This window comes from Puntigrus tetrazona, chromosome 23 (assembly GCF_018831695.1).
Source record: "Puntigrus tetrazona isolate hp1 chromosome 23, ASM1883169v1, whole genome shotgun sequence".
Lineage (NCBI taxonomy): Eukaryota > Metazoa > Chordata > Actinopteri > Cypriniformes > Cyprinidae > Puntigrus > Puntigrus tetrazona.
In genome coordinates, this window is record NC_056721.1 from 11,737,720 (window position 1) to 11,765,039 (window position 27,320).

Below are 27,320 nucleotides of genomic sequence, written 5' to 3' on the forward strand. Positions count from 1 at the left end.
TTGTTTTGCATGGACACCGAGCTGATTTTAATAACGAGCCGACCAAAAAATAGCCCTTCTGCAACTAGAATATTAGCCACAGTACATTAAAGAACAGATGAATAAAGCAGAGCTTCTGAGACAGTAGCGTCATAGAGGAGAAGCCGCACGCGTCTCTGGCGCCATCGCCTGACAGATCAGCGGTCACGTGTCCAATCAGATTACATGGGGTTTCAGGTTTTAATTATAGTAGTGGGTTATAATTATTTTCTTTATTTTTCTACTAAAATTTGTTATTATTTAAGGTCAGTAACCCTTCTTTTAAAGTGCAGGACGGCTTTTTTTGGGTGAAAATCTACCGAATGTACTGAAAATGCGTTAAATGGAACTAGTAGCGCATTTATTGGTTGAGCGCGTTATGAAATTAGACAAAATGTTATTCGACAAATTGGTGTGAATGCGTGTGAAAAAGGCGTTTTTGAGAGGTACTCTGGGTGTTTAAATTTTAAGTGAAAGGCTATGGTTTCAGTTAGTGTATTTTATCACCAAGTTTTGTCAACTTCACTTTTTATGAAGGTGGACTTCACTGAACATTGCACGCGTAGGTAAACATTATATATATATATATATATATATATATATATATATATATATATATATATATATATATATATATATATATATATATATATATATATATATATATATATATATATATATATATATATATATATATTCTCGTTTAAAAAAGCAAGTACAAAGGTCTGTCAAATTCCAGCAAAACTTTTTTAGTTTTACTTTTTTAGTTTTGCTGGAATTTGACAGACCTTTGTACTTACTTTTTAAACGAGAAGGCATATATATATAATATATATATATATATATATATATATATATATATATATATATATATATATATATATATATATATATATATATATATATAATACCTGAAAGACGAGTAAAGGTAAAACGATTATGCAGGACACAATTCCGTTAATTCTGCATGCTGTATTGTCGCACGCTATAGCAGGGCGGGGAAAGCCCCACACTCCACACCGGAGCGCTCCTCCCCACATCCGCAAACAACCGAGCAGAAGAAGAAGAAGGTGTGTCCTCGAGCTTCTAAGTATAACACCAGTGGAAACTCCTTACTCCGGAAGGAAAAGAGAGAGAGAGAGAGCAGTGTTTTTGAAGTGAAACCCAACACATTTCAGATGAGGTAAGGAGGTCTCCTTTCTCAAGTATATTAAACTTTGTATATAGTTGTGCTACAGCTTGTGACCCTGTTCTCAGTGCTACGCCGTATCTGCTAGGCACACACTCTCACCCCACAGGCTGTGTCTCAACTTGGTATGTGCAGTCCGGGTTAACTGACAATAACGGCATAGACCATTAACTTTAGAAAAGGGTCACTTAACCTTAAGTCGGGCACATCTTGATCCCTGCACAGCCCGTTGTCACTTTCAGACCACTGGTCTCACATGAAAGTAGTCAGAACTGCTTTGATCAGAACATGATTAAGTTTGTTAATCAGGCTTTCAGTGGTAAATATCAAGGGTTTTGTGTCCTCGAGGTGTGTTCTTCAAGCCTGATGAATTGTTATTGTTCTTTTGTGTGTGTTGTTTTTATTTGTTACAGTTCAGATGCACTAAATCCTAAAAAATGCTCCAATTTTTGATTTTGTAGAAGTTGTTAAAAAGAGAACTTGTGCCACAAACCACAATCACATGATGTTTTGGTCTTACTCATCAGTTTCTGATCGCATTTAATAACTGTGTACACTACAGTTAAATTAGTTTATTTGACTGTTCCATGATTTAAGTCAGTCCTAAGTTATTCTCTATTGTTAACATTCAAAGCCTGTTCTCTCCCTGTTTTTCCGGCTCTTCCCATGCAGGATGACCGTCAGACTGTACCTTCTCACTCTCTCTGTTATTTCTGGCCTGCTGAGCTGCTATGGCTTCAGAATTTGTGCCTTTAATATTAAGAGTTTTGGTGATTCAAAATCAGCCAATGCCAACATCTTGAATTCTGTATCACGGGTAAGAGGATTAACATCACAGTGCTTTACATTTGCTTTTATAGTGTGTCTTAAAATGTTCTGGTTTGTTCTTTTTGGCAGATTGTATCTCGCTGTGACATATGTTTGCTCCAGGAGGTCAGAGATCAGAAAAACAAAGCTGTCCCTCGACTGCTTGAAGCACTTAACAGGTAGACAATATGCAAGAATTTAAAAATAACTCATTTGAAATGACTGTAACCAATAGGATTTAAGATAAATGCTGTTATATTTTTCTTCCAGACTTAATGATAATGATTATGCCTATGTGGCAAGTGAACGTCTCGGGAGAACGCAAACCTATCAGGAGCAGTACGTTTTTGTTTATAGGTATGTCTTCAGCATTTCTGTACATTAGGACAATAACGCTGATATTAGAGTTGTAATTTAGCAGTTGATATTGGATATTTAATTGTGATGCTCATTCCTCTTTTGCATTTTATTTGCTCACATTTTAATGCAAAGTTCTTCAAAACATTAAGAATTTAATAACATGACTACATATGTTCTTTAGCAAATTACAAAATGAATATTTATTTTACTGTATTTCATACAGATGCCTAAATTTACATATTGCACTTTAAATGATTGATTTTAGTTCTTTGTAATTCTTTTATTATTTTTTTATTTAGACAAAATTGTAATGTGAGCCATTTATTAGTTATCAACCATGAAGTGATTTATTATTGGGTTATTATTATTGCCGTATCCTTAGTAAAGACGTGGCATTAATAATATTTAGTATTGATATATGGATATGTGTGTCTTGCATTACTTGGATTAATACTAATATATTCTTGATCGCCATAGGTTTTAAAAATTTCAGGTCTTGCAAGACAATTTCCTTCCTTTCTTTTTTTCTCACACAGAAAAAGCAAAGTGAAGCTGATAAACCAGTATCAGTATCCAGATACACAAAAAGGGGATGAAGATGCTTTCTCCAGAGAACCTTTTGTGGTACATTTTCAAGCCCCTAAAACAGGTAAAAATACACAAGGAAAACCTTGATGCTGAATTAGTTTTAAGAAAAAACAATATAAGCTAAATCTTGATTATTTTGATCACGTGATCTCACAATGTGTTTTTTAACAGTGGTCAAGGAGTTTGTCTTGATCCCTCAGCATACTACTCCCTCAAACGCCACCAAAGAGATTGATGAACTCTATGATGTCTTTGTGGACATTAGAGCACGCTGGAAAATTGAGGTATGATTATGGATTTCCTATTATTTAATAAAGAGCATATCTTGAAATCAAATAATGAATTTTTGTATCATCTTGGCAGAATGTGATGTTTCTTGGAGACTTCAATGCAGCTTGTGGTTATGTGGCTAAAAAGAACCGTAAGAACGTCAGACTTTTCTCTGACCCATCTTTCATCTGGCTGATTCAGGATAATGTGGACACCACAGTGAAAGAGTCGACTGACTGTGCATATGACCGGTACTTTAATACAAAACTCAGAGCATGCTGTTTATGAATTGTATATATATATATATATATATATATATGGCCAAGCTTTTATGCTTGCTCAATATTTTACAATACTTTTTATGGTGAATCCTCAGAATTGTTGTGCACGGAGAGCCATTTCTCAGAATGATTGAACCGTTATCAGCTCAGCCGTTCAATTTTCCCAAGGAACTCCACCTTACAGAGGCAGAGGTAAACTAGAATCAAGATTGTGTTTTATTTTGCTCACTTGAATGTGATTTAAACTGAAGGCTGTCTATTATAGGCTCTAGAAGTGAGTGATCACTACCCCATTGAAGTGCTACTCAAAACTGAGAAGTCTGGGTTCCTCTCAAGAAACAGCAAAGCTTCGTGTCTTCTGCCTACAACATTCATTCTGATCATTTTACCGCTACTGCAATCGATCATATGAACCAAAAGTGGATTATTCATCACCTGAAGTGGAATTTTACTTTGCTGTTACACAGCTGTTATATACTTGAACCCTTACATGTCTGCAGAATGTGCTGGAACATTGTTTAATACCTTTTATAATATCTCTTTTTGATAAATAGGAAAAAAAAAATACTAATACAAGTAAAATGTGTTTTGTAGGTTACTGAGAAATATTCCATAATAAAAGAAATTTTTTGACTGGGAGCATTAATGAAATTATCAAAAGTACAAATAGAATCCACAAAACTACGCAAAGGTAATCCCCTAATGTGTATTGCTGACATTTACTACCTTTTAAATACTGTTAAGTCATGCTTGACGCCATGTGGCTAAACATACTGTAGTGCTCTGTGAAAACATGACATCCACTCAGTATAAAAAGTTAAATTTTCTAAATCTAAAAGTTAAATTTCCCTTAAATGGCAGGTAAGAAAAGCAATTTGTAAAAACAAACGAAGTCTGAAAATCAAATGGACTTTATTTGTGATCACTGAAGCCTTGGTTCACACAGATGAATAAGTGCGAGTGCTTAGTTGGCGTGCAGGGCCTTCCAGCGGCTCAGGGGTCCACGACTGGGAATGTACTTCACCCCACAGCCATCAGGGATCACACGCTTCTCTGCCAGCATGTCATCAAAGTCACAGGCATTGAATTTCGTGAATCCATACTTCTTGGAGATGTGGATCTAAAAAATAAATAAAAACAAATAAGCCACTTTTCACATGATCTCATCAAGATACTTTTAACGTTGTGTTACGTACCTTCTGACGGCCAGGGAACTTGAACTTAGCTCTCCTCAGAGCCTCGATCACATGTTCCTTGTTCTGAGCCTTTGTGCGCACGGACATGATCACCTGGCCAATGTGCACACGAGCCACTGTGCCCTGAGGCTTACCAAAAGCACCGCGCATACCGGTCTGGAGCCTGAAGGAGGTGATGCACAAAACATTTAAACTTACTAAACACGTAAAACAGAAGGTCTATAAGAAAACAAAAACAAAGTTGTGTCTCAATGGCCCCTTTAAGGGCTTAGCACTGCACAGCTAGGCTCATACACAGCCAAAGATTTAATGTCTGCAACCTTTGCACACCACACAAGTACAAACAACCTGTCTAGTCGGCTTAATAAGCTGCAGTTGAGAGTCACAGACCACACACACAACGCTCACCTATCAGCTCCAGCACAGGATAACATTTTGTTGATGCGGATAACATGGAAAGGGTGCAGGCGCACACGGATGTGGAAACCATCTTTACCGCAGGTCTTCATGTACTTGTTGGCGCAGATACGGGCAGCCTCAGGGAACACCTCGACAGAAACGGGACTTCGGGTAAGGCTTGTTCTTACAGTATCTGTAGCTGCAAGAAACAAGAATTAGCAAGACTTAAAGTCACCAACTACAATTGCTACAAAAGGCTAAGTGTCAAGTGTTTAACCGGCGCTAATTTGTGGATTTGACATCTCAAGTGGTTAGGAGTTTTATAATGCACTTTATTAGAAAACAAAATTGTGTTAAACACAGAAAGCATCGTTGTGCTTAGTACGGTCAGGGCTGTATGAGGCCGGGGAGCCGCACATGGTTAGCGGGCCTGCCATTTTCACTACTTACCAACGGGCTGGACGGCGGCCCATGGTTGCAACCTGTAATAGACACAATAACAACGACTTAAAAGACGGAAACGTGTATTCGTAAGTGCGTAAACAAATAAATTTTCGACAAATCTCGAGAGCGACGGAGCGCGCCCTCACCACGCACTCACCTAATGGAAGAAAGGAAGAACACTGAATTTCCGCCGCGTCATAATGCGCCGAGTGAAACTTCCGGTTATAGATTTCTGCTACATTTGTACTGTAATTAAAAACGGGTTTTTATAATACATTTCGCAGAATCAGCCGTTATTAATAGTGTCGTTCATATTAATTAACGCGTGTAGGCTATCACACAAATTATCCTTTATATTTTCTGCGCTTAAACTCCAACGTGGACTCTGTAGTTCTGCTTACTGCTGGTATTTGTAGTCCATTATAACTATTTTAGCTGTTAATCGTTTCTAAACTGTTTATACTGGCTCACGAGCCATGGCACTTCATATGGCCAAGCTTTTATGCTTGCTCAATATTTCACAATACTTTTTATGGTGAATCCTCAGAATTGTTGTGCACGGAGAGCCATTTCTCAGAATGATTGAACCGTTATCAGCTCAGCCGTTCAATTTTCCCAAGGAACTCCACCTTACAGAGGCAAACCTGAATCAACATTGTTTTATTTTGCTCACTTGAATGTGATTTAAACTGAAGGCTGTCTATTATAGGCTCTAGAAGTGAGTGATCACTACCCCATTGAAGTGCTACTCAAAACTGAGAAGTCTGGGTTCCTCTCAAGAAACAGCAAAGCTTTGTGTCTTCTGCCTACAACATTCATTCTAATCATTTTACCGCTATTGCAATTGATCACATAAACCAAAAGTGAATTTTTCATCTCATCTGAAGTGGAGATTTTACCTCTGTTATATACTTCAACCCATACACATCTGCAGAACATGCTGGATAGTGGATGTGATTGACCATTGTTTAATACCTTCTATATTTTTTGTAGTTACTGTGTAACTTCTTGATTCATTAAATACAAACCGTTTCTGTAGATTACTGAGGAATATTCTCTTAATAAAGAGCAATGTTTTGACTGGGAGCCTTCATCAAAAATTTTTTATCACAAATGAAGTACAAATAGAATCCGCAAAAAACTACGCCGAGGCAATCCCCTAATTTAGGTGACTTGCATTACTGGAATACTTTTACAGCTACATTTTAAACACTCAGCTGAGAATTTACTCAGATGTGGTTCAATTAGCAAAGTCATGCTTCAAGCAAAACAGGAAATCATGCTGCAGTGTGTTATGGTCTGATAAAACCGAAGTTCAGCATGACATCCATTCAGGATTCAGGATTTTTTTTAAACTGAAAGTAAGAAGTTTTTTTTTTTTTTTTTTTAATGTTATTCTACCAAATTCAGTAGAAACTCAACTTGAAAAAAAAAATGAAGTCTGCAAATCAAATAATGGACTTTATTTGTGATCACTGAAGCCTTGGTTCACACAGATGAATAAGTGCGAGTGCTTAGTTGGCGTGCAGGGCCTTCCAGCGGCTCAGGGGTCCACGACTGGGAATGTACTTCACCCCACAGCCATCAGGGATCACACGCTTCTCTGCCAGCATGTCATCAAAGTCACAGGCATTGAATTTCGTGAATCCATACTTCTTGGAGATGTGGATCTAAAAAAAAAAATAAAAACAAATAAGCCACTTTTCACATGATCTCATCTAGATACTTTTAGAGTTGTGTTACGTACCTTCTGACGGCCAGGGAACTTGAACTTAGCTCTCCTCAGAGCCTCGATCACATGTTCCTTGTTCTGAGCCTTTGTGCGCACGGACATGATCACCTGGCCAATGTGCACACGAGCCACTGTGCCCTGAGGCTTACCAAAAGCACCGCGCATACCGGTCTGGAGCCTGAAGGAGGTGATGCACAAAACATTTAAACTTACTAAACGCAGGTAAAACAGAAGGTCTATAAGAAAACAAAAACAAAGTTGTGTCTCAATGGCCCCTTTAAGGGCTTAGCACTGCACAGCTAGGCTCATACACAGCCAAAGATTTAATGTCTGCAACCTTTGCACACCACACAAGTACAGACAACCTGTCTAGTCGGCTTAATAAGCTGCAGTTGAGAGTCACAGGCCACACACACAACGCTCACCTATCAGCTCCAGCACAGGATAACATTTTGTTGATGCGGATAACATGGAAAGGGTGCAGGCGCACACGGATGTGGAAACCATCTTTCCGCAGGTCTTCACCATGTACTTGTTGGCGCAGATACGGGCAGCCTCAAGAGCTAGAACACAATTCACAGATTAGAGGGAGAAAAGAAATCAGAATGTGATAATACTGAGGTATTAGATGAACAGATGCTTCACCTTCACTGGACAGCTGCTCATATTCATCAGATACCATGTGAGCACACAGGGGGAACTCATCCACCTTAGCCTTCTTCCTGCCCAAGTCGAAGATCCTGATCTTGGGATCTGAGTTTGAGAGAGAGATGCACTCAGAACAATTCTTCAATTAATTGGTTCAATGGATGATTGTGTTACAGGCCACACATTCAAGGTACCCATGTATTTTGAAGTAACTTTAAAATTAACTGCTTTAACACAATCAGTTGTTTAAACATGCATATTCAAGATTCACTACAGAAAATCAATTTCTGACTTTAAAAGCATGTTAAATTAAAAACGGATGAGTTTCCTCTATAACTTACCAGGAACACCTCGACAGAAACGGGACTTCGGGTAAGGCTTGTTCTTACAGTATCTGTAGCTGCAAGAAACTGACAGTTAGCAAGACTCAAAGTCTAAAACATAAACAGTTATTAAAAAACCTGGTGTACACAAGGCTGAACCCTCTAAATATAACCTCTGTTAAGATTGAAATTGCTACATAACTACAACGGCTACAAAAGGCTAAGTGTCAAGTGTTTAACCGGCGCTAATGTGTGGATTTTACATTTCAAGTGGGCAAGAGTTTTATAATTCACTTTATTAGGGACCAAAATTGCCTTTGAGCAGACACTCGTGTTAAACACAGAAAGCAGCGTTGAGCTCGGTACGGTCAGGGCTGTATGAGGCCGGGGAGCCGCACATGGTTAGCGGGCCTGCCATTTTCACTACGGCTAGTTCGTAAAACACCAAATTCGCGACTTACCAACGGGCTGGACGGCGGCCCATGGTTGCAACCTGTAATAGACACAATAACAACGACTTAAAAGACGGAAACGTGTATTCGTAAGTGCGTAAACAAATAAATTTTCGACAAATCTCGAGAGCGACGGAGCGCGCCCTCACCACGCACTCACCTAATGGAAGAAAGGAAGAACACTGAATTTCCGCCGCGTCATAATGCGCCGAGTGAAACTTCTTCCGGTTATAGATTTCTGCTACATTTGTACTGTATTTAAAAAGTAATTTTTATAATCTATTTCGCAGAATCAGCTGTCAATAATAGAGCAATTCATATTAATTAACGCGCGTAGGCTATCACACAAATTATCCTTTATATTTTCTGCGCACAATCTCGAACCTGGTTTTTGTAGTTCTATCTTGCTGCTGGTATTTGTAGTCCATTATAACTATTTTGGGTGTTACCGTTGCTAAACTGTTTATACTGGCGCACGAGCCCCGATGAAAATTATCCTTTTCTCAGTGAAAACAAATATATAAATGCACACTGTTTGCCAGCCCTAAAAAGAGTATTTTTATACAGTTCCGCTGTGTGCAGATCCGAAGGCAAGAAAAATGCCAAAAATTTTCCAACCAAAAGAGTATCAAAACACCAAAACAATTCAATGACATTACCAAGTTTTTCGAGTGGTCGGTTTGAAGAAACGTAATTTAGTGCTTTGTCGTTTAGAAAATAAACGTTAGTGAACGTTAGGTTGTAAAATACGTTAACGCTTGCAGTTATCCAGATAATAAAAACAAACAATGAAATAGTCGTTTTAGTTCAAATACAACATGAAAAAGCTGTCAAAATCATTTGTACTTTAGACGATCTTGGAATCGGCTCAAAGCAGCCTTTTTGAAAACACAAGAGGGAGACAGAGACCTTCAAGAGCATCCACTCGTTGCTCGTCCCACACTGTCTCGAGGGAGCGCTGTTGCTTTGTCCTTCTCCAGCTCGGATGTGGTAATGAAATCCCTCCTGCGCACTCTTAATTTCTAGAGAGGAATGACCTCACATCTCTGAACTGTGGATAATGAGGACCAAATGCTCTGGTGGTCAATGGAACCCATGAAATCACAAACGTTTGTTCAAATTCAGTGTAAAAATGACCTGATATTACAAAAATCCAGTTTTGGCTTTAACATTTGATAGAAACGTAGAACAACAGTTCAGACGCAGATCACCAGCCATAATGTAAGAACGTCCAAGAGAGAGATTTCATTCAGGCCTTGACAAAGATAATCTATAATCAAAGGAAACATCCACTCTATCCAAAGCTGAGGCAAAGGCTCTGTAAACAATGTGAAATATTCCTCTTGTGTTGCTCTGTGTTGTTCAGCTAACTGGGGCAAGCAGACATTCTTACCTTAGATGGGGCTGTGCACGGGTCAAGCCGAGTCAAATCTACCTCCTCATTCATTTGATCTCAGAACTGTTCCAGTGTCAATCTAAACCGGTCAACTCCCACAGCAACAAAAACCTGTGATACAGTGCAGATGAATGTGTGTCTTTAAGGCTCATAATAAGGCTTTGGCATATATCGTAATAATATTAAAGAAATAAAAAAAAAAGAACAATTTTAAACAAGTTGTCAGATTCCCTCTTGAAATTAAGAAATTTCTGATGAAATACAAGAGCTTTGATACAACTGAAATGTTTCCAGAAATATAATAAGGACGTGGGTAAAACAGTCCATGTGACATCAGTGGTTTAATTATAATTTTACAAAGCTACAAGTATAAAGTCATTAATTTTGCTTTCTTTGCATACAAGAAAATATTCTTATAGTTTCAGAGAATTGTGTTTGAACCACTGATGGGAATATTTCACTTGTATTGCTGGTTACCAAATACTTCTATTGTATGAACAAAAAATACTAAAATATTTCTCAAAATATGTTCCTTTATGCCCAATAGTTTATGCTAGGCTGTTGAAGGATAAGTATGTAATTAATTTTATGTTGAATCTAACAAGGTATTTATTTGTATTGTCTACTTATTGTCTTATAATAACAGCCAAATTTAATTTGTGATTAATTCAATAAATTAATATCCACACCATGTATTTTGTTAGATTAAAAACCCTAATCAATTTAACTGACAGCCCTAATTTTAATAAAAAGTATTTCATAAAAAAATAAAGTAAAAATGTTTTAGTGGGATCACTTCACGGGGGTCGCTAATGATTCATGTTAGACTGCAAATTATGTTAAATCTTTCAACTGAAAACGATTATCGTAGTAACTCCACCATTATTAGCTTGAATAAACTCAAACAGCATCACTAAATAAACACTCTTATTTGTGATGTTACATTTACACCAAGTCCAAGACGGAGACTATATCAACCAGCACAACATCAAAAAAAAAACTTGCTTGGGTCTGTCATTGGGGAGATTGTTACATTAACCATACAAGCCCTGCAGGAATTAGACTATGGCTTTTGCACACAGCTGAATGGAAAATTATCCGAGAGATCATCAATGATTAATTGTATCTTCAAATGAACATAAACAATGATATTTTAAGAGCCCTTCTGGGGAAAAAAACACTTTTGGTTGATCTGTTGGTTAAACAGATGGTTAATCTGTTGTTTTAAAAAAATAATTTAATGAGCAATATCCAACCCAGCCCTTTTGATACCATAAAGTTCTCCCTTTCCTCAAGCGCTTAATTCCTCTTTAACATGACGAATCACGATGAATCATTTTTCTCTTCACATTTTTGAACATTTAAATCACACCGTGCATCCCACCGGACACACATGTGCATCTGAAGCGCACACATACATGTACACAAGCACAGTTGCATAACAGCCTGCATATGCGATCTGCGCAGGACCCGCGCAAGGCCAAAACAAAAAAACATGTGAAAACTCATTCTGCTTGCGAGCAAAAAACGATGCTGCGCGTTATGTGCAACTCTTCTACAGTGATGTGTGAAGGCTTTGGGTGTGGTAACTGAAGCCCCACACCTAGTTTGTGGTCTGATGAAAGGAAGCAAGACCCTTTATAAAGTGTGAGATCCACATCACTAAAGACCATCACCATAAGACACTCTGACCTCACTTACTGTCACATGTGCCATATGCGAATGAAGAAAACCGTAAAGGCAAAAAAAGCAAAAACATGCAAACATACACTTGGACCATGCTGTTTTTGTGTAACTGTAAACCAAATATGGTTTAAACAATGGATGAAATCAGAACAGATACTGAAGACGTACTGTGGTGGTTGCATTGCATATTTGCATCATGATCAAATAAAAGAGCTGTTCTGTCATGACCTCAGTTTGTAAGCCGGTGTGGAATCCACCGTGGATTACCTTAGGAATTTCAGATGGGTTTTTAGAGTAGCGCTTTATGATTTATGAGCAAAAACACGTACGTGGTGTACTTACTTGAAAAGACTGTCATGTTTTCTTCTGCAACTTAAAATACAGTCAAACCTCAAATGTGAGTTTTAAAATTGCCATGAAGAAAAATGAATGTTTCTAACATAAGACTGCAGCGGTTCATCGAGCGCACTCACGTGAGGATATCAACGGAAAATCTCCTAGAATGGTTTGTGACGTTCAGTGAAAGCTTCAGTCAGTCGATCACTATGTATGTCAGGAACAGTGATGGAAAGAGTAATAAGAATTGTATTTAAGCAAAAGCATTGCTACTTAAGGAAAGTAAATGTACTGAAAAATAATATGACTCAAGGAGAGTCTTTTAAAAAACCATGCAAGTTACTGCATTACAAAGTACTTTAGTATTATTTTTCTATTTATACCCAAAGTGAGACTCTGTGAGCGTTATGGAGCAGGGTCAACCCTAACAGCCATGTGCAGTAATGTCTGTTTCACAAGTGCGACCCAGGAAATCCTTAATATGGACAAATGCATATCTCTACAGCTGAACAACAGACAGACGCTTTGACTAATGAAACGTGAAAGAAGATAAACTCGAAAATGCAATGCAATGACATCGCTTGTATCACTGCAGAGAGCTTTATTAAAAATATTTAATGTCACACTGTGATAAGAAGCAACATGGAACCACACATGATATTAGTCTTATAAATTGTCACATTTGACGCTATTAATCCAACATATTATCAGCAGAGACAGCGGCCTGTGAGGCTTCTTGATTTGATTGGTTCAAAATCACATTGAAAGGGTTGTGTGTTATAATAACAAAGGAGTAGTCCAGGCACATTTTCAGTAGGACAAAAAGCATTTTATTTAACCTAGCACAAAAGGCGAGCACAATAAGGCCCATGCTAACAGGTTTTGGCTGTTGTCCAGCACAAAAAATAATCATTTGTATTCCATAATTATTCTGTATTTTTTATAATTTTAGGATTGTTTTATACAAACACATAATAAGGCAAAATAGTTTCTATACTGTAATAAATATTATGTCAGTTAGCACTGCATTATTCATATACTATATGTGTTAGCTGGAAATTACCTGAAAAATACCCCTTTTCTAGCTACAACTGTGTCTTTGTCCATATTAAGGATTTTCTGCAAGTAATGAGTTATTATATATCACTTCTAGTAGGCCGTTTTGGACTTTCTTTAATCAGCCTACTCCTGCAGCTGAACAGGACGTTCTGATTGGTTTTGCACCCGAGTCAGACCTGTCTGTTATTGGCTGAAGCGCAGGGCTCCACCCAGCAGGTCTTGGCAGAGCAAAAGTGGGCGTTTCTCAATTTCTGGGCATTTTCAAACGGCTGGGTGTTTCTCAATCATGCAATCAAAATGATCCTCCTGACCTAACCCCACCCCTAAACCTACCCTCACTATGACATCAGCCAATCAGGTGCATGGTGTAAAAACACCCTGATTGGGTGACTCCCATTATGTTGCATGCAGACATGTATAGGTCAGTTACCAACGGGAGCTTTTTTTAAATTTGTACTTTTTGTGAAAAAAAAGTAGCAAAATTGAATACTTTCGTTTTATTTTACTCAAGTGACTCTAAAAGTGCCACAATTTAATTATACTCACGAATGTACAAAATATAAAAAATTTACTCAAGTACTTTAACAAAAGTATTTGTAGTTACTTTTTTTTTAATTTGTGTTCTGAAGATGATTGAAAGTCTTATGGGTTTAGAAATAACATAAGGGTTAGTAATTAATATTTGTTTTGTGTGAATATTAATTTAAGTCATTCATTCATTCGATTCGTTCAAAGGGCTGATTCATTCACAACTTAAAGTCCACCTGGACTGGAAGGTCACAATCAACTTTACGTCTGTATTGTGACGTACTAGTATTAAATGAGAAAAAAAAAAGTGGGCGTAACTTGTTTTTGCAAACCGATTAGATATAGTAAAGTAGGCATTTCATTCAGAAATGAACACTGACAGTTGGAGGGCGTGGATAAGAATGTCGTGCTCATGTCTAATCTGTCAAACTGAGATCATCAGAGAAGACCCCTCATTTTAGAGGAGCATTTGCAGCCCCCGCTGCTCATGTAACATCTCTTATTATATGATTTCAATATTAGGCAAAAAACCATACCAGATTTTTTTTTTTTTAAATTTCACTCCAAAAATGTGAATTTTAGGACAGAATAAAAGCATTTTTGTAGTTCTTGGGTAAGGCCAGAAGGGATACTGGGCATGTGTGTATCGATACAGCATAATGTTTGTCACACTGTACTACAATATTGCTATTTTCTCATTTTTGTAAAGGGGTAGGTTCGGGGTTAATAAAACACAATCTAATAGAAACGTAAAGTTCTTTCCTGCATTTCATAACTAATTATAACTAGATTAAATTGACATCTCTATTTAAAATACAATTGTTCTAAAAGGTCTTAAATATAATACTTATAAAGACCTTTTTAATCTATCTATCTGTTTATATAGGCTACGCACCCTTCAAGATTAATTTTTTTTTTTATTTCCAAAGAAACCCACAAAAATTGTTTTTGTGATGGCACTGAGAAACTTGATGAGCTGGCATACAGCACCATAGCATCACCTTAAACAGGAAGTGAAAATATATCCGTTGCTATGGGGATGACCACTAGTTTATAAATAACAAAAGCAGAAAAGCCCACAGCTAGAGTATGACGCATCAGAACTTTCCCGTCCGCTGTTCTGCAAAAATCAGCAAAGACTGAAGAATTCCCTACATTCCCTGCTCCGCCGTCTCTGGTCTGCTGATGTGCGGAGGGCTGCTCAGCTCAAACCTGTACTGACATGTCAACTGCCATAGTCATGAGCTCATGTGATGTCATCCCGGGTCACTTAAAAGCACATGTCATAACGGCGTGTATGAAGGGGCCCTGTCTTCAGGTTTCATGTTTTTAGTTCGACTGGAATGGCAGTGAAAAAAGTTACAATGCTGCACAGAACGAAGTGAATGATGTAAAAACTGTATTGTTAAAAGGGCTATATAAATAAAGGTAGAAAAAAGGAAAAATGCATGATATATGTGGCGGTCGTTTCAATTATGAGCACTTTTTGCCTCGTTATAAAAATAAATAAAAACTCACTCCCTTTAAGACTTGCCCAACAGCATCACTGGTGCACAGGATTTAGACAATAAGTTTTGTTTAATTCAGTGAATCAGAAATTTTACAAAATGTTGTTTTTTATTTATTAAAGAATCCTGAAAAAAAGCTTCAGCAGAATATGTAGCAGCACAGCTGTTTTCAACGCTAATAATGATAAATGTCTCTCGAGCAGAAAATCTGCATATTAGAATGATTCCTGAAGGATTGTGTGAAATTTAAGAACTAGAACTGCTTGTTTAGAAATCAGTTCTTTTAATATGTCACGATATAACTGTTTTCACTGTATTTTTAAGTAAATGCAGCCTTTGAATATGATAATTTTATGTTATGTGTATTTCATTTTATGTGTATATGTGTGTGTGTGTAAGGAGGTGTGTAAATGTGTCATGGGTGCTTTATCTCAAGTAAATGATAGAATCTAAACACCTCAAAAGACATTGAAAGGAGCCACTGCTCTCTTTTGTAACCTGGTTTTCGGTGTTTGGAATTGAAATTGTGAAATTTAAACAGCGTTGCCAAGTGTTACTGCTCATTGCACAACGATTTGACAAGTAACAGACACGTCTATTCCGCGCTGTCTTGCAGTCAGCGTTCCCGTTGTGAAGCAGCTTGTTTAGTGAGGACACGGCAGTCCTGCCTGATGCACGTATGGATTTTTTAACACTTCACCCTTCTGGTGTAATTTACAGCCCTGAAGAACGATCTGTCTGAATTCTTGTTCAGACGGTTTAATTTGCAGTCTAATTTCTAAATTGCAGTTCCTCACTCTGAGCCTGCTGACGGTCTGAGCTCCACATGCGGTGCACCAGATAAACAAACACTGCCAGCACTGCCATCCTCCACTCAAAAATGACATCATTATTTATCTGCCTTAAACATCTGCTTTGGTTATTCAGTCCAGATGCAAGTACAGAAAGGGTGTCCCTGTTTCATGCAGCTTCGGTGCGGTGTGATGTAATGTGTGCACATGTGTTTTATAAAAAGAACGAATCACGTCATAATTATGATATGCGTACAGACCATTATTCATTTCACACCTTTGCAATACAGCATCTCATAGCGTCATCATGATGTATTTTTCACACACACACACACACACACGCACACGCACACATGCGTACACACATAGATTTTTTAAAATGTATTATAATTATTCAAATGATTGTTATCGCTCATAAATAGGAGAATGTGAGAGAATGAGATATCCGTCATTGATAGCTGTGATGTTCTTGACCTCCTCCACATTCCTCTTCCCAAATAAGGATAAGGTTGCTGACACACTCTCTCTGCCCTTTTCTTGCTTGTTCTTCTACATTTCCCTTTGAATCACATCTGAAGGCATTTTCTCAAATACAGTAGCTGATGCTGGTGCACAAGCGTTAACAAAGAGGCTGGCTTTTGCGTGTTGAATATAAGCGTCTATTTATTTAACGCCGCTGATGTTGTGTAGATGCTGGATCAGATTAGGGGAGCGTGTTGTAAGTGAAGCAGCTCAGAGAGGATATTTCTGTTATTCCTCCGAGGCTCACATTAGCTGTGCAGGGCCCCGCAGTTTACTGAACCCCTATTTGAATGTAAAAGTGACATGCGCTACATAAATCATTTTTTAAGGCCTGTGTCTCAAATCACATACTCTCTGGGTTGGTACTTTTTTGAATAAGCAATTATTTCAGCTGCTTAAAATACGTTCTATGGGATGAATGTGTGTGGTATTAAAGTCAATTGTGTTGCTTCACTGGCATTAAACACTCTTCTCCCATAGCATCGTGGCATAGTATGCACACTCCAGAATCAACCGAGCATTTATTCCTACACTATTCATACTGTGAATCAAACATGAAATATAGTATTTAATGTAATTTTCAGCCACTGATTAATTTAACAATAAAAAGAGCGCCTGTCTTTATGAATGAATCGTTGAATCATGCACTCAACTCACTCAGGAACAAAATACTACTGTACACTGCCCAGAGATGTAATAGTTGAATCTATTTTGGCAATGTTCCCTATTGTGGAACCACCATTTCTATTGACGGAACACAAATAGACAAATTTATTGGTAATATGACTAAATAATCTTACCGCATGTTTGTTAAACCCTCGTACAAAAGAAATATTGCATTCACAAAAAGCCACAGTGCTGGCCTGAATATCATCATGAGTGATTTGAACATAGACACGAGTTATATTTACTTGTTTGCTATTATTTGATAAAAAGTAATGTATTCTATAATGATAATAATAATAAAAAAACTAATTCTAAATCTGTCAGCCAATCCCCTTTGACCTGAAAAATACCCCAAATGAACATTTGGTCATTAATCACTGTAATATTCTCTAATATTTAACATATTTGTGTGTTTATAGTTCTCTAATATACGTTCACAATACATGCAGGTGAACAAATAAAATATTGAATCTTTTTTTAGTAAGTATTTTAATTTTGTTTAATTTTGTTTTGTGTATGTTTTAGACTGTTATGCTATCATTACAATACCAGGAAACTGTTTTAGATCATTTCTATGCACTATTCTCTCATTCCCCACATAAGATTTGTCACTAATAAATACCTTTACAAGCTCATTTCAAGAAAGAATTCATTTCCACCAGCCGTAACATATCACTATCTTCTGTAAGCATCCATGGTATGCCCAGAAGTAAACTCTGTATAATTTTATTATTGAGAAGGCATGAGAATGTGCAAGAATGTGCCGAGCGATCATCGCATCTCCTTCCTCACTGCAGCTCCGAAGGCCCGCTCTGCAGGGGATCATCAGTCTTCATTTTACTGCAAACGAGTGATGTGCCCAGCCGTCGGCCAGTCCGCCAAAAGCGAAAAAATTACAGCTACCGCTCATAGTGTTTATACAGTCTTACACGGCAGCATGATTTTAGGGTTGTTCGAGGAGTGGCTGGAATAATCTGTGCACAGAGGCTTTCATGATGGAGGGTTGTTTAGTTCTCTGTGAGAGCATATCTCTCTCTCTCTCTCTCGCTCTCCTTGTCTCTCTTACCTCCACAAACACAGCTTACCATATATGGCTGTGTTTGTGGAGAGGAAAAGGGTAAGTGCCTGTCTCTGCGTTCGATTGTACGACTTTGCACCATCATGTCCCTGCGCATATGAGTGTTTGAGTGGGTTTTGGGTACAAGTCGACTTTTTCAGCGAGACCAAATCTGTGGGAAGTATGAAAGATTCTTCGGTTGTGAATCAGAGTTTACTTAGCAGGCTTACCTTTTAAAGACAACATGAATCAAGTCGGCCAATGATGGAGCGAATGTAACACACTCACCAAGACTCACATTATACGTCACAATGTAAGTCGAAAACCTGTGTCTTCATGCACCCCTCTTTCATTGACTCTATACAGCGTCTAACAGTCCGCAGTTATCTGAATATGAAATAATGTTTACCGAGAGCACATTGTTTTATGTGTGATACGAAATGCGCTGGAAGGCAGGGTGTGACGTAATGTGTGATTTGTCAAGCTTGCTTGCCTATGCCTGCAGCTCACAGTGTTCTTAATATGGTCAGACTTCCCAGTTGGAACGAATCAGAGTAAGAGAGAAAGGAAGGAGAGAACATAAGGAAGAAAAGTGGGAGTCTCAGACATCGTGACCGCCGCACTGAAGGTTATTGTGTCACGTTGACCCCTGTACAGTCAAACCTTCTGAGCGTGTCTCAGCATCTTCCTTGAAAGCTGCACAAACAGACGCCTGTAAGCTAGGAATGAATGATCACGTGCAGATTATGTTCATCGACTGTCATTATCTCAATCCCTCAAGACATTAATATCTGTTTTCACTTCATTGCAGAGAAGAAACTGGGCCTCATTTTGCACACTGCAAAGATTTCACACGCAGCATTTACTGCCAAAATGTCGCATTTCCGCACCTCAGGGGTAAATATTCACTGGGAGTTTGTTTACCTTTTCTTCTTCCCACAACATTTTTGGATGAATGTAAGCAAACTGAATTAGTGACACACCGAAATGAAATTCTTGGCTTAAGCCAAAAGCCTTTAATTATGGATTCTATTAATGTTATACTATGTACAATTAAATGATTACAACTGAACTTCCTTCAATTATATCTCTATGATAATATTATGATATCATAAAAAAGCTAAATATTTAAATAAAGGCAGGCGCTGATTCTACCCTTTATTGCTTAAGTCTTTTACATTACTATTTTACTTTAGTACAAATGACATATTACTCATGTCTAACATGTTATTTGTTGCCATTCATATTGCAAACAGTATCTACTCCTATTTACACCCATCTTTTTGAATAAAATCAATTGATAACTGTATTACAGTTAAGTAATTTTCAGGGATCAGAGTAATATTGACTTCAAACAAACTCAAAACGCAATTATGAAAAGTAAATTAATTAATTTATTATCAATGACTGCAATGCGTTATTATCTTTATTGAGATTGTTGCAGTCATGTACACATTGTTTGTTTGAAACTCTCCATGCATCAAAATGGATCTTTCTGGCAACATGTTATCATTAGTATGAATAATACTGGATGGTTTCATATGCCTGCTGCTTTCTGCATATTGAATTTCTGTCATCTGATAATTGATGGTGTTCATATTTTCCTTCTATCATCAACTGATTCTGATTCTCCTAAAATAAAAAATAGGCTGTGTTTTACTTACATTCGAAGCATCCTAGGTATATATGACTTTCTTCTCTCAGACGAATCCAATCAGAGTTACAAACGTAATAAACCCTTTTCTATCATTTGTTGGCGTTGCATGATTAGTGAAGAGTGCGGAGGGAGAACAAAACAAAAATGCTGGTCACGAATTAGAAGCACAGAATGAAAATTTGTAAAGAGGATTTTGATATAAACCAAGAGGAGACTGGTTTTTATTTGCTCAAATTAGAAAAACAAACCCTAGTTGTTTTGAAGTGCTTAGATAATAATCGCATAAAGCAATGTGCATTCAATTCTTTAAACATTCAATTATGCATTGTGCTATACTTAGACAGACTAATGAAGATTGAAGTTCAGCTACTCAAAGTCCACCATACCTTTGTACATAAATGCACTTATAGAGAGGTTTAACCACTGGGGGCAGATGTGACGGAATGGCTCCTTCCTGCCAAAAACAGGCCCAGGAACGAGTTAATTGACCAATTCTCTAATGCATTTTTTTAAGATACCCCAGGGAAAGACAATGAGTTCCAAACACCACATCTGCTGCCCTCCCAGAGTCACCATTAGGGAGTAGTTACACAAAGAGTTACAGACTTGAGGGAGGTAAAAAAGAGATGATCATTCATGAGAATCATCAAGCAGCTACAAGCTGTACTATATTGTCACAGTACCAAAACCTGATGACACCTCTTGTTTTTTCACGAGGTGTGGCGGAATGAGACGGATGCGATGGGCATGGCATCAGTGATTCAGCAGATAATTTTATTTACTGGATCTGTTCCAGTGTATGGGGACGATCAAATATATGAACATTGATTAATATAGTTTTCCCCGGGCCATGAACTGTAATGTTCTGGCATTTCTCGGTGTGTGTGTGTGTGTGTGTGTACTTAAACCACCTGTGAGATCAGAGTGCCTATCCATGTACAGTCAGTCAACCAGAAGGCCTTTCTGTTTTCTGTGATGTGCAGTGAAGGATAAAGCCACAGTATAAAGCGCTGGAGCTGATGACACCTATTACACACTTCTAGAGCTTTCGTCTCTGACTCACTCCGCTGTAATATCCTCTCAAACAGTAACAGATGGTACAGTCTCTTTCACTGCCTTCAGACATGTTTGTAGGTGAGTGCTGCTGTCTATAGTGTAGTGTTGTACGATGACTTTCCCCACGCTAATTAACCCCAGTTTGATGCAGATGTGTTTTTGACTTGACTTTAGCTCTAGACAACACAACATAAGATTAAACTGTAAAAAAACCAAATTTGACACTGAAAAAGTCAATATTGACATTGAAATGAAATGTAAATTAATTAATGATATAAACCTTAAATAATGTAAAAACTAGGCACAACATTAAATGATAGTTGAAGTGAACATTGATTATATCATTAACGGAACTTGTCAATTGGCCAAATGTGACTGTATAAGTCAGTTCTTCAATGTCATGTGTTTAAGGCAGGGAAAATGAAATAACTGAGACAAATGCATAGGTTTGGCATGCCTAGAAAATAAAGAATTGGTGTTATGGTAAGCTTCGGTCTCAAAAAAGTATTCAATGGGCATAAATCTCCTGCTATATATATATATATATATATATATATATATATATATATATATATATATATAGTTTTGTCTTGTGAGGTTAAGTTCAGGTTGCAGGAAATTGTGGCCCAAATCCAGCAGTTTTTCTGATATGTGACTCAGATTATATTTTTTTTAATGCAGCGTGAAGAGCATAAACCACATGGAATTTGATCTTTTTGATTCTAATTTGGGCCACTTCCACACATATGTAGCCCTAAACCTAAAACAGGTCAGATGTTTTGCAATAGAACTTCTGTCAGAATTAATAGAAGCAACTCTAGATCGGTGTTTGTCATGATTTGGCACTGACAGGAGTCACTTTAACATCGTGCTGTAAATGTGAGTGCAGAGAAGTGATGAGGCGGTGACGTGTTGAACTCAAAAGTAATACAGCTACATCTATATACAAATTTAATTAAAAAACTTTGCTGTTGTTATTCTGTCTGTCGATTAAGTGTCGATACAGTGCATGATATGACTCGAACCTCTCAGCACAATCCTTGACGGCTGTGATCCTAAACCAACGAAAGCACAAAGACGAAGAACAGGAAAACAAGACAGTCTGATCTTTTTGAAAAACACATTTGCTTTTAATGGATGTCTGATGCTATTCACGTACTGGTTCAGATGGATGGGATCTCTGCAGTTTTTTACTGGGTGTGGGTGCATGAGCATCATTATGAAAAAAATAAGAGTGAATTCAAGATTATGATAACAAAGTAAGTCTGTGAACACAAGTCTGTGCGCAAATGTACCTGACGTCCTCAGGGAAAACTAAACTTTATTGGTTTGTTTTTGGCCTTCATTTAGCTTCTGCCTGTGTCAGAATGGTGATGAATCACAGCTCACTTATCATGCTTTTTTTGCTAATACAGTTAACAACAGGACTCTCTGCCCTCCAATGATCATATCCTTCCACGGAGCCACACGTTCCTGTGGAAAACATGCCGTATCTGTCACTACAGCTTCCTGTGTTAAAGAATTACACCCAGAAACGGATGGGTCACAACAGGCCCCTCTCTCTCAGTCTTTCTGTCCTTCTTTTTCTCTCAACAGTGTGACACATTTGATCAACACATACTTGCTTTAACTTGGCCAGTTCTTGATAAACATTACTGCCTTGTTAAACTTGCTGCTATTTTGTTGCCATACTTCATAAAACACAATTAGGCAGATGTCGAGTAAATTAAAACTCTTCAAAGTGTTGCTCTGGCTTCTATCTAACTTGCAAAAGTGATGTCTAATGTTAAGGATGCAAGGCACGCTTTGAATAAAAACTAAATGTTTTTCTGCCTCATTCTTAACTTATCTTTGAGAACAAACTGCCTCCTTTTTCTGAACTAATAAAACAAAAAAAAGGAATGTGTACAAAGAATTCTTGGGATTACAATAGGAAAATGTAAGCGCTTCAAACTGTTTTCTCTCCCTACATGTCATTTCTCTTTTTGGCTTTTTTTTCTGCGTCCTCCTTGATCTCTTTGCCTGCTACTGTACTAATTCTGTGTTTACTGTCAATAAAACTGAGCATAATATTTTATTAGCCCATATATAGGCTCAATGACAACATTTTTCCTGGTCTTCGCAGTCTGCTGAATGAGATTACTGCTGCCTCTTGTGCTCATAGTGAACATACGTTTTGTTGTGCATTTTGATATTTATATTTGTGTGATCTGTTTATTTAAAGAGTTGGGACATCTTCAAACTATTTAGAAGTTTCTTAATTTGTCTGTGCTGCTTTCTAAGTAAGCGCCAAGATAACATGTGTACCGTGACGATTGAAACACAGAAGCAGGTCTTCAGTGAAGAAATACAAAAAAAATACAAAAATAATTTAGCTATGCATGTTTAACCTACCTGGGATGTTTTGTTAGTCTGAATCACCTGATGTTCAGACGATTTTGCTCCATTCCCACTGAGATTAGTGGCTTTGTTGATGCCTTTTCTTTGCATGTGGCTATTTTCATTTATTCTCCACTGATATCTTTCTGCCTCTCTATTGCTGCCAGAAGATCTCTGCCTGTCTTGTCTTGATCTAGGTTGACTTGATCGCACTCTAGGGAATGTGGGCAAGAAAAAACATAGACAAATGATGAGATTTCTTCCAACACCAATATATATATATATATATATATATATATATATATATATATATATATATATATTGGTGTTGGAAGTGTGTGTGTGTGTGTGTGTGTCTTTGTATGTGTGTGTGTGTATTATATAGGTATTATTTAGCCAGTAGGAAATATGGAAATAGTTTACATTTGCAAACATGAATTTTGCCTTGAATGTGTTTCCGTACACAAGTGATAGGAGGAGAAAAAACGCAATGCCTGCATCAAATCCCACATGGCACAAATGATCCCAGGTTTCAGACTGCTGGATTTAGTTAAAGGTGTGGTGGGGGCAGTATGATGTCACTCCACCCCAAGGTTCGTTGATAAATTAGGCAGTAATAGCAGGACCCTTCTCCTTCCCTCTAAGGAATGAAGTACTGGGAATGTTTGCAGTCAAATACAGTTACCCAAGGGAGACTGGCTGTCTACGCCAGGTTTTATTGGTACCAAGAGGGTTACAGAGTCACATAGACAGGCCCATACTGGGCCATTAAAAGATCCAGCTGAAACAAAGTAGTGTACCAAACGGCGAACTCTGAGTCTTTAATAATTACAAAGTGACACACTGACAGTCTCACCTCTCTTCAACAGCCAATTAATTTTGTAGCGATTGAGAAATTTGTCCCAAAGTGTTTGTGAAACAACATCAAAATCACTACAACAGTGAGAACCTCTCAGCGATGACTGTAACCTCGACCCTAAACCTAAAATGTACACAAAGATATGGTTTACCAACTTTTTTTTACCACGTGCAGTATAAAAAAAATGCTAAAAACCAAAAAGGGAAAAGCGTGTTTTGTCATTTTTTTTGTATGTGACCCGTGTCCTGCTGTTTGACTCAAGGTAATTTTGCCCACTCACACAATGCAAGTTCAAAATGATTATTATTAGCCAGGACTCGCAGCACAACTCGAAGCTCTTTGTTGAGCAGCAACAGTGTTCATGCATCGGGCAGATGGAGCAGATACAGGCGCTCTGAGTCTGAACGGGGTGACATCATACCTTTACAATCTGAAGGCGCGGCCGCCGGTATCACGTCAGCTCGAGACGCGCTCGCGCGAACAGAAGACTAACCCCCCCTCTTTGATACTTTACCAATTAAGGTTCTCGCATTAAGACCAGACAGGACAGAAGGAGGCAGAAACGACTGAGGGCTGTCACTAGCGTGTTTTCTCGAGTTCAGCGCGCAAGCTTTTCCTCCAGGGACGCTCGTCGGCTCCGGGAGGGTCGTGCAGTGAGATTTGTGCACCGCGCTCCAGTCAAGTTCACTCTCCGCTGCCTGTGCCACACGCAGACTCTGAAGGGATACGGGAACAAGAAGCACTTCAAGACAAGCGTCAAAATGTAAGTTATAAAACCTATGTTCGCTGCCGCGAGGCATGTTTTGCCCTGCATCAAGCGCGTGGACAGCTTACTTTTATTCCTGTTATGCGTTAAATCTGTAAGTTCGCTTAGGGTTCAAATTCACTGACGCAGACGTTCGCCACTAAACGTCTTGCATTTGGCGTAAATGTTTCTTGAAGTCCCGGGCGAAGGGCGTGCAGCGTAGAGTCCGTAATTGCGCTGAATGACTGGATATCATATACTTGCGTACTTATAAGTGCCCTGCGTGCTTAACGACATGTGAGGGCGTTCCTGTACTACACTGCAAAAATTGGGAGACTGGATAAAAGGAAACAAGCTAAAGATGTATTTCAAAAAAATAATCATTAATAATAAATTATTTTAAAGGCCGTGTTGGCTCTGTAAGTGTACATCTAAATGTTAATATTTAATTAATATTAATATCGCACGCAATTTAGAAGAGGTGCATGAATCCGATGCTCTTCAGATGTTTTGGCGCGTCGCCGTCGTAATCTAATTAAGGCCTCCTCACCAAATAAGGGAAAATATGGAAAGGTCCGCGCGCCCTTCATCCTTTGAAGTGAAAGTTGCGCGCGCCCCCCCATGCTCGAGGAAAATCTTGCAGGAAGCATCGCGACCTCACCTGGATGACTGTCGAGAGTCAGTAGGGCTCGTACAAAAACATTAGGTTTTACAGTAAAAACACGTATTTTCACTGACTTTATAGAGGTGAACGGCTATGTATCAGTAAAGTCAAAGGCCGACTGCACAAATGTGTTTTCTAAAGTAGTTGTTTTGTACGTTGGTTTCAGGCGCATAGCTCAAACCCATCTTAAATTGGAGCTATTTTGGTGAATTACGTCCCCTGAAATAAAATTACAGTATCATCTTATTTTTGTTATAGCTGTTGGTTAAATAAGTGAGCACAATAAAACCACACTGGCATACATTCAGAGAAGTCAACTATGAATGAAAGCGTATTTCATTTAAAAGGTTGAACTGCGTCTCTGTAAACCAACTTTTTTTTTTTTTTTTTTTTTTTTAAATAAATGTGAGGGTGGGGCAAGTTGTCACATTTTGTAATTATATTTAGCCGGCTCCGTTGTGACAACTCACCCCATGTGACCCTGCTTTTAGTCAGCTCTCTTGCATTGAACTGTATTTTTTTTCCCCCCTGGTCGACAGTGATCAAAATGTAGATTTTTTTTTAAAGGCATATGCTTTAAATTGACTTTCAAACATAAACCTGCCATGTGGAATATTCACAGATGTAAGAAAATGTAACAACTAGCCGCTGTCGCTTGCGGTGTTATAATTATCGTGTTCAAAATAAATCATAACACAACTGCTTATATTTTTCTGTTTGGTTTCCATGTGCACAGAAGCGTTTGCAAAGCCACATCCTGTTGACGCAAGAATAAAACACCTTTACAAAAATACCCATAGTGCCATTCTCCCCCCCCAGTGTGTAATCTGTGTTTTTCACTGGTGCAGACGAGATGCACATCAGTCTTTGTGGCTGACAGAAAGTATGTGGGCTATTACCACACTTTTCATCATGGCTGAATCATGGCATCGCGTGCCATCTCCACTTCACTATTTGACAAGTATCCGTCCTCAAATGAACCTAACATTATAATGATTGTACTAAAACAAATGATTACGTTTATCTTGGTTACACTCACTACATTGATAGCATGATAGGAAGAGTAATGAAATGTATGAATTTGATAAGGATTATTATTATTATTAAGGTTTTTTTTACAGTTAAGTTCACTATTGTTAACAGCTGGAAGTTAATAGCCTTCTGTCATCAAGGAGACTGTGGAGTATTGCTTTCAGCGAAGTGCCCTCAAATAATATTCCCGTATTTGTAAAATCCCATTTAGTGCAATATTTTGGGTCCTGTTAAAAAAATACACCGGAAAACCCATCCTGTATGTCATTTTTTAAATATAATTCAGATATGTTGCTTGTTTGAATGTTATACATCAGATTAAAAAATAAAAAGTGTTGATTCGGGTGATTCCAGTTCTTTTATTCAGCATCCACCCTGGAAGTAAAATATTGCTTTAACCATCAATAAGCGTTAAATCCAAAATCAGCCTGTCATACTTCATATTTCCCGCAGGTGGCGCCACACTACAATATGGCTGCAGTAGTGTCTCGTTCTGAACGCCTTGTTTGTTCTCCTTTTGTTTCTGAGCAACTGGCCTATTTACAGCTAGACTGCATTGTGGACATGATAATATCACATGGGGTTTGAGAACAACGGGACAACGGGGATGTTGTCAACTGGAAATGAAACCAGTGAAATATAAAGTTATCCTATGAATACCTAGCTGTGAAT

General features: G+C 38.0%; 3 protein-coding genes, 2 non-coding genes and 1 pseudogene across 5 annotated transcripts in view; 2 read left to right on the top strand and 4 right to left on the bottom strand.

The window, feature by feature from the left end:
* The first annotated feature begins 1,075 nt into the window (after positions 1-1,075).
* Positions 1,076-4,152, top strand: dnase1l1 (deoxyribonuclease I-like 1). Its single transcript, XM_043224290.1, has 9 exons — positions 1,076-1,201; positions 1,880-2,024; positions 2,105-2,193; positions 2,285-2,371; positions 2,911-3,023; positions 3,134-3,246; positions 3,326-3,483; positions 3,609-3,705; positions 3,779-4,152. The coding sequence occupies exons 1-9, from the start codon at positions 1,197-1,199 to the stop codon at positions 3,923-3,925; spliced, it is 954 nt and encodes a 317-aa protein (XP_043080225.1). The 5' UTR covers positions 1,076-1,196; the 3' UTR covers positions 3,926-4,152.
* A 256-nt stretch (positions 4,153-4,408) lies between these two features.
* LOC122328547 lies at positions 4,409-5,596 on the bottom strand (annotated as a pseudogene).
* Positions 4,951-5,084, bottom strand: LOC122329333. The gene has a single exon (XR_006247903.1). It is a non-coding gene; the product is annotated as a small nucleolar RNA SNORA70 (small nucleolar RNA).
* Positions 5,597-7,000: 1,404 nt separating the features above from the next.
* Positions 7,001-8,868, bottom strand: LOC122328546 (60S ribosomal protein L10-like). Its single transcript, XM_043224295.1, is given in 7 exon segments — positions 7,001-7,222; positions 7,300-7,462; positions 7,710-7,794; positions 7,797-7,847; positions 7,930-8,037; positions 8,274-8,332; positions 8,717-8,868. Coding segments are annotated over 7 exon segments (645 nt in total). The 5' UTR covers positions 8,740-8,868; the 3' UTR covers positions 7,001-7,066.
* On the bottom strand, positions 7,543-7,676 carry LOC122329329. The gene has a single exon (XR_006247899.1). It is a non-coding gene; the product is annotated as a small nucleolar RNA SNORA70 (small nucleolar RNA).
* A 15,841-nt stretch (positions 8,869-24,709) lies between the features above and the next one.
* The window catches only part of flna (filamin A, alpha (actin binding protein 280)), a 32,305-nt gene continuing 29,694 nt past the window's right edge, over positions 24,710-27,320 (top strand). Inside the window, exon 1 of the mRNA XM_043224287.1 lies at positions 24,710-24,970. The gene's annotated coding sequence lies outside the window, so the exon portion shown is untranslated. The remainder of the gene's footprint in view (positions 24,971-27,320) is intronic.

Excerpts from the sequence above, each read along its gene's own strand:
- dnase1l1 (XM_043224290.1), top strand. Across the intron at positions 3,484-3,608 it reads ACTGACTGTGCATATGACCG|AATTGTTGTGCACGGAGAGC; the intron begins GTACTTTAATAC and ends GTGAATCCTCAG. Across the intron at positions 3,706-3,778 it reads TCCACCTTACAGAGGCAGAG|GCTCTAGAAGTGAGTGATCA; the intron begins GTAAACTAGAAT and ends TGTCTATTATAG.